Source organism: Malurus melanocephalus, unplaced genomic scaffold (genome assembly GCF_030028575.1).
Source record: "Malurus melanocephalus ecotype Western Australia unplaced genomic scaffold, MMel_1.1 scaffold_238, whole genome shotgun sequence".
Lineage (NCBI taxonomy): Eukaryota > Metazoa > Chordata > Aves > Passeriformes > Maluridae > Malurus > Malurus melanocephalus.
Window position 1 is genome coordinate 646,890 of NW_026623470.1, and position 12,994 is coordinate 659,883.

Sequence of the window (12,994 nt, forward strand, 5' to 3'; positions counted from 1 at the left end):
TGATATGCAAAATAGTCTGAAGGTTTGGTTTTCCTGGTTTTGCTCAGCTAGATTTTTGCATATTTTCCCCACTTTGAAAGTTTCAATGAAATGTACAAATGGTGATGCATGTACTATTATCAGAAACTGAGGCACAGCAGATAGGTATTGCACCTCCTGTGGTATCATGGTGTGTTAGAACACTGAGCAATAACATGTAGACGTAGTTCAATGCTATTTTAAGACCTAGATTTTTCTCTTTATGTGAGTAACGCTGTTTAAAGGTTATATTTGAGTTGGCTTCTAGAGTTTGTATCAGCTTTTGTTATTTGAGGATGTGGCAAGGAGGAAGTGACTCTATTGCATTACAGGTAGGACAGATGTTTGCTCTGTGCTGATTAAGTCTTGTTTTCAGTAAGGTGTGTTGACAATGGTAGTACCATATGGTGTATCTGAATAGGCAGTTAAGAGGGTGGTAATTAAGGTATATGTTTCTGTGTTTCTGAACTTGTTACTTGGTAGCTGTCTCATGTGAGGTGGTAGAAGCAAACTTTCCTGAAGTTTCACTGATGAAAGTTTTTAAATATGCTTTATAATTTTTACACATMTTTAAGTTGGTTGAATGTTGACTATTCAATTGTGTTTATTTGCAATTATCTTGTAGCTTGGTGGTGCATCATGTAAGATTTTCCATTAAATATTTATTGGAAATGGAAACAGATTTATGTTTGAAGTTACTTGTTTTAACAGTAGACCTCAGGATAGTTCTTGGGTAACTAGRCTGCACAACTGCTGTTTATGTTCCTAGGAATTTGTGGTTTATTTCTTGAAGTTAGCTTTTTTACTTCTAAGAAGTGAAATTTCCTTGAGGTTCACTGTATAGCATAGCTAATAACAGAATGTGAAAAATAATTTGGCTTAAGAGAAAACATTTGTATCCATATTAGTTTACTGGAGGCTTGTTGAATTAAGAAAGTGGTAGTCCTGGATTGTTTTTTTTATACATTTTCAAGTGAAAGGACTGAATTCTTCCAACAGGTCTATAATAAGTGATTATCTATAATGTCAGAGTTGTTTAAGATGATTCTGACCATTTCTTAAAAATAAAGTACAAAACTGATTTCTCTGCAGCACTATTCTTGCTTTGACTTGTGAAATGTATCAGATCCAAGTTACTTTACGCACAGAATTTCACTAGGTTTGCTGCATTGTAGCAAATYGTTCATTTTCACAGGATAAGAATAGAGAAGAAATACGTTTATTTTTATCTTGATGTATGTGGATTTGGCCTTTTTTTGTGTGGAAATTATAGTTCTGCCTCAGTTTCCAGTAATATAGTTGTCACTTCATCCACTTGCTCACAACCACCCACCATTTTAGTGTAGTTGTCTGATGAATACAAAGAAAAGARAATTTACCTAAAAATTGCACAGAACCACTGCGAATGCACAGAATATCTTCCATCTTGTCAGCTGTTTGACACCTGGGAGTGTGTTTGTGTAACTGTGACAGATTTAATCTCTTGCCTGTTGAGTGCTCCTTCCTCCAGGAAACAAATCTTTCTGTTTGTGAAGGAACAGTCATTCCAGCTAAACCCCAGGCTCTGGGAGAGCTGCATACTTAGAGAATTCAAGACAGGGAAGAGTTTTCCACAGATGTTGGGTACTTGTGGCGAGTGCCTATTTTGCTTGTATCTAAAATTGACTCTGCAATGAATTCTCCTTTTTACGCTAGGACTTTTATTTAAGAGGTTAAGATTAGCAGATTGCCTGCTAGCAGTCTATTTAACTTTTCCGTGACTTTTCCATAAAATGGCTTTAATGAAGCAAATTTATTTAATTATTCCATATTACTTGATTTAAGACTCCATAGTTGGTTATAATGGAAATTCTTGTATAAATCACCATTTTCAGAATGTTTTTTCTGCAGAATTTATCTTTTCCTATTCTGCTCTACAGATGTAATTTTTCCAGTTATCATCTGTATCACTGCAACACTTGGACAGAGATACTTGGTTTCAATTCTTAGTTCCACTCCCTATCCATTGCTCTCAGGTTTAGGAAGGAAGCTGTTCATTATGAATTTTTGGAATAGGAGGCAAAGTAATGGCACTTGTATCAGTGTCACTGCTTGACCCCTGTAAGAGCTGAAGCTTCACTCTGTGCTTTTAGTTACACTATTGATGAATTATATACAGTTCACCACCTAAAATAGATGGTACCACCTAAAATACTGGTGGAGATCCAGGTGAATTTATCTTTCTGGATTCTATTTCTGTGGTTGAAGTTGTTTGTATGAATGATTGTTTAAATTCAGAACAAAATGCTATTAAGTTGCAATGGCTTAGTTGTCCATTTAAATTTCGCAGGTAGAGCAAGATGATGATACTGAATCACAACATGAAGAAGAGAAGGAAGAAGTGAAATGTTATTCAAGAAGAAAGGTATTTTCCAACTGGGGCCGCTATGAGGATACAGAAAAAGAGGGACAGAGTGAATGTGGGGAGTCACAGAGAGGAACAGACTTCAGTGTTTTGCTTAGCTCAGCAGGTAAGCATTTTCCAATCTGTAGGGTTTTTTAGTTTTGCATTTTGAGATGTGACTACTTTTCTTGCTGTTGTCCTTGGTGATGAAACAGCATCCTAGAATACCATTCCTCTCTGCCTCAGTGAGTGTGCCATTTATGTGCAGCCTCATAGCATTCAGGCTGCACTGACCTGGGGAGTAAAAGAGGGCTGCTGGCTGCTGCATTTAAAGCCTCCTTGTGAAAAGACTSGTCTGAATGTGTGCAGCATCCAGTAATATTGAGCTTATTCTTGCTGACCATGAATTTCTTGCTATCTTGGGCATTGTGTTGCTTTCCGGGAAACAAAAAATGTTGCTGCTTGCTGYTGTTTATTTCAACAGAGGTTTGTAATCAGCACTGTAGGGATGTGTGCATGAATAGGAAGTGTTACTCTTCTTGAAAGGAAGATCATGTGTTTTCYTCTGTTTAGAGAAGATAATAAAGGAGAAGGTTGAGGGATAGTCTATACTAGGTCCTGGGTTTTTTTAACCGTACGTGAATAGTACAGGTTACTAAAAAATATTTACCTATAATAATTTTAGAAACTCTTGCTGTGCCATTGTGATGGAATACTATTCAGTAAAAAAGCTGCAAACAATGTATTATGGCAGTTTTTGTAGTACCTTGGAAATTCTGCAATCTCTCAGGTCTAAATAATTGGATTTTTCAGTCTTATCTTGATGGGGTGAATTAGAAGTTAGCTACAAAGACCAGAGAAAAACCTACAAAGAAACAAAGATGAGAGCTTCCTTTCTTTGTGCACGAATCAATTTCTGAAGTTGTTTCACATGAATATTGCAAAGTTAGGCTTAAGCTGCCAGGTTTTAATCACAGGATCATTAAATGTGTATTGACTTCTCTGAATGTCGTGTTGCATGGCAAACAGTGCTGGAGTCAAGGCACATAGTATGGACTTCAGAACTATGTAGGTAACAGTCTGGTTAGCAATGKAGATACAGTAATCCAAAACTTCTTAAAAATCAAGACCTGTCTTGAGCTGCCATGTCTCCATGGTTTAGCTTTTTAGTAACTTCAATAACTCTGTAGTTAGCCTTCAAAATGTCTTTAAAAATGTTCTGAAGATCAGTAGTTTTGAACTGAGGGCATAACAAAATAGTATTTAGCTCTGCTAATTTGTATTTTTCATGAGTTATACTTCATCATGATTATTACCTCCCCATTTATTTTACTCTTTAGGTTCTGTTAATGCCTCAGATTAAAATATTGGAAAGTATTATTCATATATTCCTWCTATTTATTAATTCTAAATCTTTGATTTAGCGAGTGCATAGGATATATTGTGACTGTTCTCTACAGTGAAATAAATAGATAAGAAACAGCAATGGAATGTACTTTCTTTTGGATGAAGTACTTTCTTTTGGAGGAGGAAAAAAGTACTTTCTAAACAATAATGCAGATTTCTTGGAGCCACATAAAAAAGCAGCATATGTCAGCAGGGTTCTTTGTTCTTTAGTTTCTTKGGCTGATGTGTAAAAACTGAGAATATAGTCGTATTTATTTGCAGTGGTCTGAGAAGAAGTTTGCACATATACTTTATTTGATGATTTCTGTTTTTAGTATATTGCTGTCTAGTATTCTGAAGTTRCAAAATGAATCCAATTTAATTGCAACAAGCAGTTAGGGTCTACAGGAGAGGAAGTGGAGTTAAATATTCAGTTTTCATGAACACAAAAGCTTAAGAAAGTCTTAAAGTCTTGTGATTTACTATTAATACACAACAATGTAATAAATACAGCCACTTAAGAATTCTTTGGCAAAAGCTCAGATTAAAACCTGATCTCCTATGTAACGTTTAGGTTTCATCATATTGAATGCAAGGTCTTAAAGAGAGTGTCCTCATTTAAGATAAARCTTGGATTTATTCCCAGAAAATATGCTGTTAATTGAATAAGGTAGCATAGAAAAAAATAATTTGGGATAATATAATAAAGACAATTAATACTACTAGGCAAAGTTAAATGGAGGCATTCCTGATATTCAAGAAATTAAAACATCATGATACTTGCTTGCTTAATATAATGTATTAATTTTTTTACTTAAAATCAACCTAAAAGTAGCAAAATGAGGTATTCTCTGATATGGGTGTTATATCAATAATTAGGAGGATTAGAGCTTTTAAATCTAACGCATAAACATTACTGTTGCTTGAATTAAGAAGGGAACAAAGTTATGGATTGTAACACTACATTTTTATCAGTAGCAGAGGAAGGTGGAAAGTGCAAGTCTGAGAAGGAGAAAGGAGTTTGCAGATAACTTGCAGAGAATGTAAAGTCTTTAGGGTATTTTATTTTACATCTTTCAATAGCTTCTGAAGACAAACACTGTGTTTTTAGATTTTCACCCAGTTCCAGCCTTCCCTGCCTCAAGCCAGTCTTTAGTGCAGCACTGATTCTGTCTTTTCAATCAAATATTTAGGCCTGACTAGTTTCAGACTGTCTCTTGACTGCATGTTTTTTCTCTGCTGACAGCTCTTGCCTGCCTACTGATTCTTCTCACTCTTCCTTCCTTCCTTCTGTTGTTTTTCTTCTTGTCTATGTTTCTGATTCCTGTTGGTCAGTCTTTTTTCTGTCTTTTGTTGTGAGCTAACTCCCTTCCACATATATTTATTAAAATCCAGCTCTCTCAGATTCTGTCAGACACAGAATATATCTGTTCCTCATTCTATCCAGTCCTGTTGATCCCCACATCTTAGTTGTTCTGATTGGCRTTGCTCATTTGATTTAATTCACTACCACATCTTCTTCTGTTCCTCCTAGTTTCTTTCCTTGTCTAGTCAATCCCAGTTCATTCTTTCAAGCTTCCAATTCTGGTCTCCACTACAAACTGCTTTTTTCCATCTTGCCTCTACATTTTCTGTCAGTGTACCCTAAATCCTACTCATGTTACCCCACAATATAAAGTGACAGGCCATTGTTTCCAACTATGTTAAGGATAACAACATAGGTAAAGCTGYGAAAATATGCAAGGCAACACTTTGTGTTGTGTTTTTCCTAAAGCCTGTTAAATGCAGATTTCTCCTACAGTGGAAGATCTGACTCTTCACTCAAAACTGGAAGTTAGAGAAAACTTAATTCAGTTGCCTTGCACACTGAGATGACATGCGGAAGGCCACTGAGGATGTTGATGTGGTGATTGATTGTTAAACTTCAGCAAATCTTGCAAAAATTAGGTGCAAGCTCTGATTTCTAGAAGCTTCTAGCCTGTCTAAGTTGGGTCAGATTTTTCACAAAATGAGTAGAGTGTACCTCTTTCAAACAAAATCATTGTGGCAGTCTGACATCAAGATACTGATTCAGGGCTGTGGATTACACAAGTGGTTACAGTTTCTCAAGCACTTTCACAGTAGAAAAATGTTCAAGCCATTCTCTGGGTTCCTTTACAAGGTGGTGGTAGGGGGAGGATAAGGAAAAGCTATGTGAAGCACACAATAGACATGGAAAATTTCATACTGAATAGTTAAAAAAGCAGCTGCAATAGTCTTAAGTCAGAACTGCGAAGTGGCTTTGATAACAGCTGATGCCACTAGCCTGACAGAGCTTCTTTGTTAGGGCTTATATTTCTGTGTAAAATAAGTGTCCTGGGTTCAGCTTCAGTTTTAAAATATGCTTCTTTTTTAAACCATTTTGTAATTTATTTATTTTTAATTATCCTGAATGTAGCAAACTTTTCTGTATTGCTTTTGATGTCTAGCTGATGTAAAAGTCCATTGTGAAGCCTTCAGGGAATATGTCTTGAATCAATTTATTTAGCTGTTGACGTATAAAGAGCAAGAGAAGTGAAAGTGATGGGATWACCTTACTTTGCTAGCAGAATCTTACCATGTTTGAAGAGCTGCCCTCATTTTTTGATGGATGAGGGTTAAGTGACCTACAGTAGACTTAAGCTGTTCATCAGATTTTTGGCTGTGAATAGAATCTTTAAGTTTAAAAAAATATTTTAAAAATATAATTGTAGAGCAGATCAAAATGTATCCAGGAACTTGATCACTTTTCTTTAAATGTGATAGGCTTTAGCAGTACGGCAGTTGCCAACATACATCCCTCRATAACAATATATGGATTACAGGATATGATGATTATCATGAAATGAAAAAATATAATTTTGGATATGAGTTTTTCCCCTTTGGTTTTTTAGGCCATGGCTGAATAATTCTAGTGTCTTAAAAGTTAAGATAGAGAAATGCTGCGCAGTTCAAACAAAATGGGTAGAATGGTTTTGATATTGCAAAAATACATGTGATTTCTAATAATAATACATATCATTTCTGTAGGTATCTAGCAGTTAGATACAATAAAAAATGCGGGAAAAAAATCGAAAGAACGGTCACTGGAGCATAATAGTAATGAACAATAGGTATAAGAATTATGAGATAACAGTTACATTCCCTTCCCTAAACCCCTGCTCTGTTTTTTAAACCATTTTATTTTGGGTCTCTGTTTAATTTTGATATGTCTAYTGCCATATTTTGCTGCATTTTTGTCATTTGCATGGTCAATACATACAGGAGAATTAGAAGCCCACAGAAGACCTTTGGCCATCTCAGAAAACCKGAACAGATACACTTGTGGAGCAAGACTTGTATTAAAAATAGGTTTTGCTTCAACTTTTCCATCTTAAGTATATATTGACAGACATTTGGGGAAAAAAAAAAAGTTGAGGGAAGAGTAAATCGATTTTCTTTTTCTAATGATAATTCTGCTCAAACAAAAAGAATGGCAATAGCAGGGCATGGTTCCAGTGCTAAAAAATAATCCTTGGAGTTTTAAAATGTTAGAGAGTAGTTGAAAATCAGATTTCTTTACAGAAATGCCTAAYTCATTGGTGATTTGGCTTATTGTATATATCAGGGTCCCACTTTTTGGTGGTATTTGCTCGACAACTTAGCTACTTCTTATTTGGTCAGAAATTCAACAGCTGCAAAACTTCATGTTCTTGCTGTACCCCAAGTGACATGAGGTATGTGTAGAACATAGCAATATTGGGTACTTATTACCTATGAACAGGTTTAAGATAGGTGTCAGGTTGCTAGCCTTGAAAGATGATTACACTGTTGCACTAAGGATTGGTAAAAGGTCACTTGAATATTCTTAGTTTATGCACTCCTGAGATAAATAGGTATGGGCATGTGCTTTACTTGCATCTTTCATCATGTTCTCTGTTTTTCACCGATTCCCTAAACGTTCTTGAGTTTCCATGACATGCTCTCATGTCCTGCTTCTCCTCCTAGCCCATTTCAGCACATCAGAACTTGCATTTCCTTTTTAATGGTCCTGTGGGAGATAGCATTTCCCATCTGTGGAGGCTTTGTATCCAAGTCATCTCATTTCCACTTGCACATGTTTTATTTGCAATAGGGAAGTCTGCAGCTTTGTACTTCTTAGTGGACCTAAGAGATACTTCTGGCTTATGTACCTGTAGGTATCTGAAATCAACAAAAATATAGTCTCTCCTGTACTCCTTCTCCCAAACAAACAGAAAAAACCCCCTCTTACAATAAAGATTTGCAGTGAAATCACAGGACTTGGCATCAGTGGAAGCTGGTTCTCCATCTGCTCAGTGCTTCTTCCTGAACTGTTCCTAACATTACAGAAAATAATTTTTTTTTTGTGATCAGACAAGCCAAGCTGTCTTCTTTTTTCTTTTTTTTTTTGTCTGAACTAAAAATAAGTGCCAGATTTTAAGTATTAATTACATTTTCTTGATAAATGTGTTTTCCTGTAATAGGTAGTCTGTGCTCATTATATATACTTTCATATCTGTGCATTTTTTCCTTCTAAGTTTTATCTAAAATATAACCAAAACTGTGACTGAAATGTAGAAGTATAATGTGACTCCACAATTTGAATGCATGTAAATGTAGGATAACATGTCTTCATTTTAACATTCTGATATCTTAGAACTATGTGGCTATAAATGTGTCAGTGGTGGTACTGCATAACTACTGGTAAGTAATAAAAGAAAATTCTGAAAGGTTTCAGTGTTTCAGAGAAATTTGTGTGCTTTWTGATTTAGAATTGAATAGAGTAAGATTCACAGAGTGAAGGGGTTACATTTTATTCCCATTAAAATCAATGTGATAAGCTTTTCCTCATTGTTTTAGKTTTTTTGCATTTTGAGTGCAGTCAGTTACTTGTGAAGTGCCAGATTTCTGGATTTTTAAGTGTTCTGACCAATATCCTTCTCTAACACTGGGTCTTAATCTTTTGCTGCTACTATATATTGATGGTATTTTTGCTGAATTATGTTGAAATATGTTTTGGCTATTAAATCACAAATCAGTAAGTTTAAATGTGAAAGAATTTGTCCTTATTTCTGTCTTGCTGTTGTCCTGCCCACTACTTGAATTTGTGGGCTTGAGAGCTAGATAAAAATGTCTCCTCACCTGTTTCACTGTTTCTCTTGTTTAATAATGTCCTTTGTTTTTATAATGCCCCTGAAACTGTTYTGCTTGACCAGGCCTCATCTTGGTCATCTGTGTTTCTGCCATATCATCACTGATGTTTCTGCCACTGAAATCCCCTGACCAAAACTGAATTACTCTGACTCGTACTCAGATTGTTCACATCATATTCCAGTATTCATTTTCAAAGTTATATGTGTTATTACCACTACGTTCTTGTTCCCTTTGTGTGTGTAAAATTGTAAACTAAAAACTCTTTTAATAAAAATCATGTCTGAAGGTCAAATAGGGTGCAAGTGGGGAAGAATTATATTTTTTTGATTCTGACTTATTTTCAGCCTTTACTGGAATGTGAATCAGATGAGCTTCCTTTGACAGCATACACGCATTGTCTGAATGTATAAAGTGTGGTATTTCTGAATATGCTGCAGATAATTTGGATWGTGAAACTGATCATACTCTACTTCTTTTTATACTGTTGACTGGAAACAGCCTGTGATAATGTGGGTTTCTTTGAGTATATGCATGTGCTTCAATACACAGAAAATGTGTCACTGGAAAGTGTGTATCAGCTTGCTGCAAAATAAGAGGGGGCAAGGTGGAAGAACTATTTCAAGATGGGAATGCTTTACTACGATATAATTCTATTSATTTTTATTGCATAAAGGCTAGAGGCCATAATTGCAGATATTTATAGCAATGAAATTTTCATTCAAGACACTTGGTTAACCTTCTGCTGGAAAAACACTGGCAGAATGAAGATTTTGGAAAGCCAAATTGGCAGTTCACTGGTAATAGGAGGTAATTTGAGTTAGATTTTCYTGAGTAAATAAAGTGCTAGGGCTGTAAGAGCAATAATTCCAGCGAGCAAGTCTATATAATTTTATACTGTTCAGGGAAAGATATTCTCTTTGCAGTGTTTGTTGTCACCTTTCCAATGCTCAAGGAAGTCTGCCAAAGTGGGTATAATGGAAAASAGCACTAATTTCCTGACTTCTTTACGATGGAGCCTTGTTAGTGCTGGTTGTTTTATTTCCTTCTAGGTGTACTTAAGGTTTCAAAAGTCATTAGAGGATAGAGTTTGGCATGRCAGAATTTGAAATTCCTTAATATTTTGCTTCTACCCTTGATAATAAATTAAGAACAACTCGCCTATTCTGAGGAAAAGAGTTTGAAAGACATTTCAGTGATATAATGGATTTGGCTCATCACCAGATATGGATCTAGTTGCCTGATGTAACTACTTGAATGGTGCAAAAGAGTTGGCAGGARCATGAAATGGAACAGCTGGTGAAAAGGGAAAGATCTTGCAGAATCAGTGAAATATTAGAATTGCTATTGATAATAGTAAGGATGGTAACGTTCATGTGTAATGGGTTAAATTGGATTAATCTAGATTCTTATTTCTGGTCATCTTAATGTACGATTGTATTTAGAATATTGACAAGAAGTAAATTTTATAATGTCAGTAAGAGTCTATAGCTCTCTTGCTTTAAACTTTCTTTTTTGTAACTCGATGTGGTTTTGTCTGCCCCTTGTTTTGTTTCTTCTCTTGTTCATGTCATAATGCCTTATTAATCGTTCACTTACTCTTGGTTTTATGTATCCTCTTTCTGTCCCACAGACAACTTTATTTCTCTGGTATTTGATTATAAAAAAAAAGAGGAGGAGGAAGAGAAGAGAAAGAAGGAGGAGTAGAAATTTTCAGGAAAAATAATCTAGTCTCTTAGAGGAAAATTGCCTGCAAGTATGAGATGACTAAATTAACTTGTAGAAATGTCGTCTGAAAGCATCAAATCTCATACCTTTACCTTACAAGCACAGTTTAGCTTGTCAAAGTAAATTGGTCTTTATAAATATCTCTGTGTAAAGTAACATTTAACTAGAGACAAAGCATTTTAAAGTCTCTAAAATGTTTGATTTGGTCATGTTATCTTTGTGTTAAGGGAAAAAGCCAACAACAAAAAACTCCTAGTGAATATTTGTGTATAGTGCTTGTACTTTAGAGTAGTTTATCTGTTCATGTGAACTTTAATAATTTTCTTTTACCTGTTCATTTATTAATAGTAGAGTCCTATAATAGTTCTTTTGGGGGTTTCTCTTTGCAAATTTTTCTACTCTAAGGATTTTAACATACTACAATTTTCTACTGCTGCAGTGATTATAGGAACCTGAAGTGAACAGTAGAACCTATTTGGGAAGCAAGACTGGGATTATGAATTAAAGACCTGTTTTTACAAACGTACTCAGTAGGAAAAAAGTGTATTTATGGTCTAAATTTTAGCATGAATTTAAAAAAACCCTAGGAAGATACTTTTTTTTTTTWAAWTWAAAAAAAAGCTACAGAGGGATGTAATAATTTTAGCTCACAATTGTAAATGTTTTATGGTGTTGACAGAGGTTATGGCAATATTTTGTTATGAGTATCTAGAATAAAATAATGTGAGCAGTATTCCTGAATTCTGTCACTCTCCCAGACTGGTTATAAATTGAACTTACTTCTTTCAAAAGGACTATTGAAATAGTTGCAGAAATAACTCACTGAGCAAGCTATACTATATGATTAAAAGCTGCTGTAATGCATTTTTGAAAACTGAGGCATTGAACAACTACAYCGGCAGTGTAACCTCGTGACTAGAATTTATTTAATCATGAAAGGAAAGCACAGTGAGAATAATAATGTAGAGAGAATATAACTTGAACAAGTTGCATTTTGGTGACAAGTGATAGTACACATCTATGATATGAGTCAGGAAGAGATGACGTCCACATAATGGCATTAGAGGTAATTTATCTAGTTTACATTACAATAGGTAAAACAAGCTATTAAGAAGAGTATGTATAGGTGTYTAAGACACCTTAGGTGTTTTTCTAGAGTGTGTTTTTTTGTATCTGACTTCTGATAGCTGGGCACAGCAAAACTTAGAAATTATTCCATTTCCTCCTCTCCTGGCAACATGTTTTTAAAACAAATATAATTTTAATTGCTAGATGAAATAATATTTCCCAGTAGTTTAGATTTTAGATTTTAAGAGATTTTTAGATGTTAATGTTTTAAAATATTAGMGATAAAATACTACCAAGATACATCAAGTATAGCTCCTTCATTTTTTTAACTTGCAAGACATGTGAAATAGCAAGCATAATAAAAAAGAAATTGGCTTTAATAAAGTTTGGGGCAAATTTGAGGAAGGGAAACTTGCTGTTGTTTCTTTCCCGAACTCAAATTCCTTACTGACTTGCAAGATATTGGGCAAGTTTTTCTCCAGTTTGTAGTTGTAAATGTAATTGTACATGATAGGCTAACCCCAGCACAGCCAGTAAAATTCATAGATTACAAAGCCATGGAAGCCCTTTGTGACTGGAAGAACTTTTCTGAATAATGTAGCAGTCTCCAAAGCAAGTTGTGAGTTAGTTCGTGTTTGACTTTAGGGCACATCTCWTAGTACAGCTACTGTCAAAAGCTGTTGTCAGTCCTGATTTAAACATGTCTGCCTTGCCTTCAGCATGGCTCTTGGCATGTCTCCCACAACATCCTCTGAGTTAAGCTCAGGAAACGCAGACTGGATGAGTGAATGGGGGTGGATTGAGAACTGGCTGAATGGCAGAGCTTGGAGGGTTGTGATCAGAGGCACAGGGTCTGGTTAGAGGCCTGTAGCTGGCACTGGGCTCAGTACTGGGTCTTTTTGAACTTGCTGTTCAGTGACCTRGAGGGAGAATGTACTGCACTGGGAGGAGTGGCCAGTACCCCACAGTGCCATGCTGCCTCCAGCGTCACCTAGGCAGGCTTGAGAGCTGGGCAAAGAGGAACCRAATGAAACTCAACAAAGATCCTGCATCTGGAGAAGAATTACCTCTGCACCAGCACAGGCTGGGACTGAGCTGCTGGAAAGCAGCTCTGTAGTGAAGGGGTCCTGGTGGACAGCAAACTGTCCATGAGCCAGCAGTGCCCTTGTGAACAAGAAGGGCAATGGGATCCTGAGCTGCACTAGGAAGAGCATGGACRACATCGAGAGTGGTGACCCTGGT

At 35.8% G+C, this 12,994-nt stretch overlaps 1 protein-coding gene across 1 annotated transcript in view; it reads left to right on the forward strand.

Annotated features, from left to right (window-relative positions):
* The window catches only part of AVEN (apoptosis and caspase activation inhibitor), a gene marked incomplete at its 5' end in the record, with an annotated part of 83,069 nt that overhangs the window by 17,599 nt on the left and 52,476 nt on the right, over positions 1-12,994 (forward strand). The window contains one exon of the mRNA XM_057375079.1: positions 2,348-2,528. Within this exon, the coding sequence (XP_057231062.1) occupies positions 2,348-2,528 (181 nt within the window). The remainder of the gene's footprint in view (positions 1-2,347; positions 2,529-12,994) is intronic.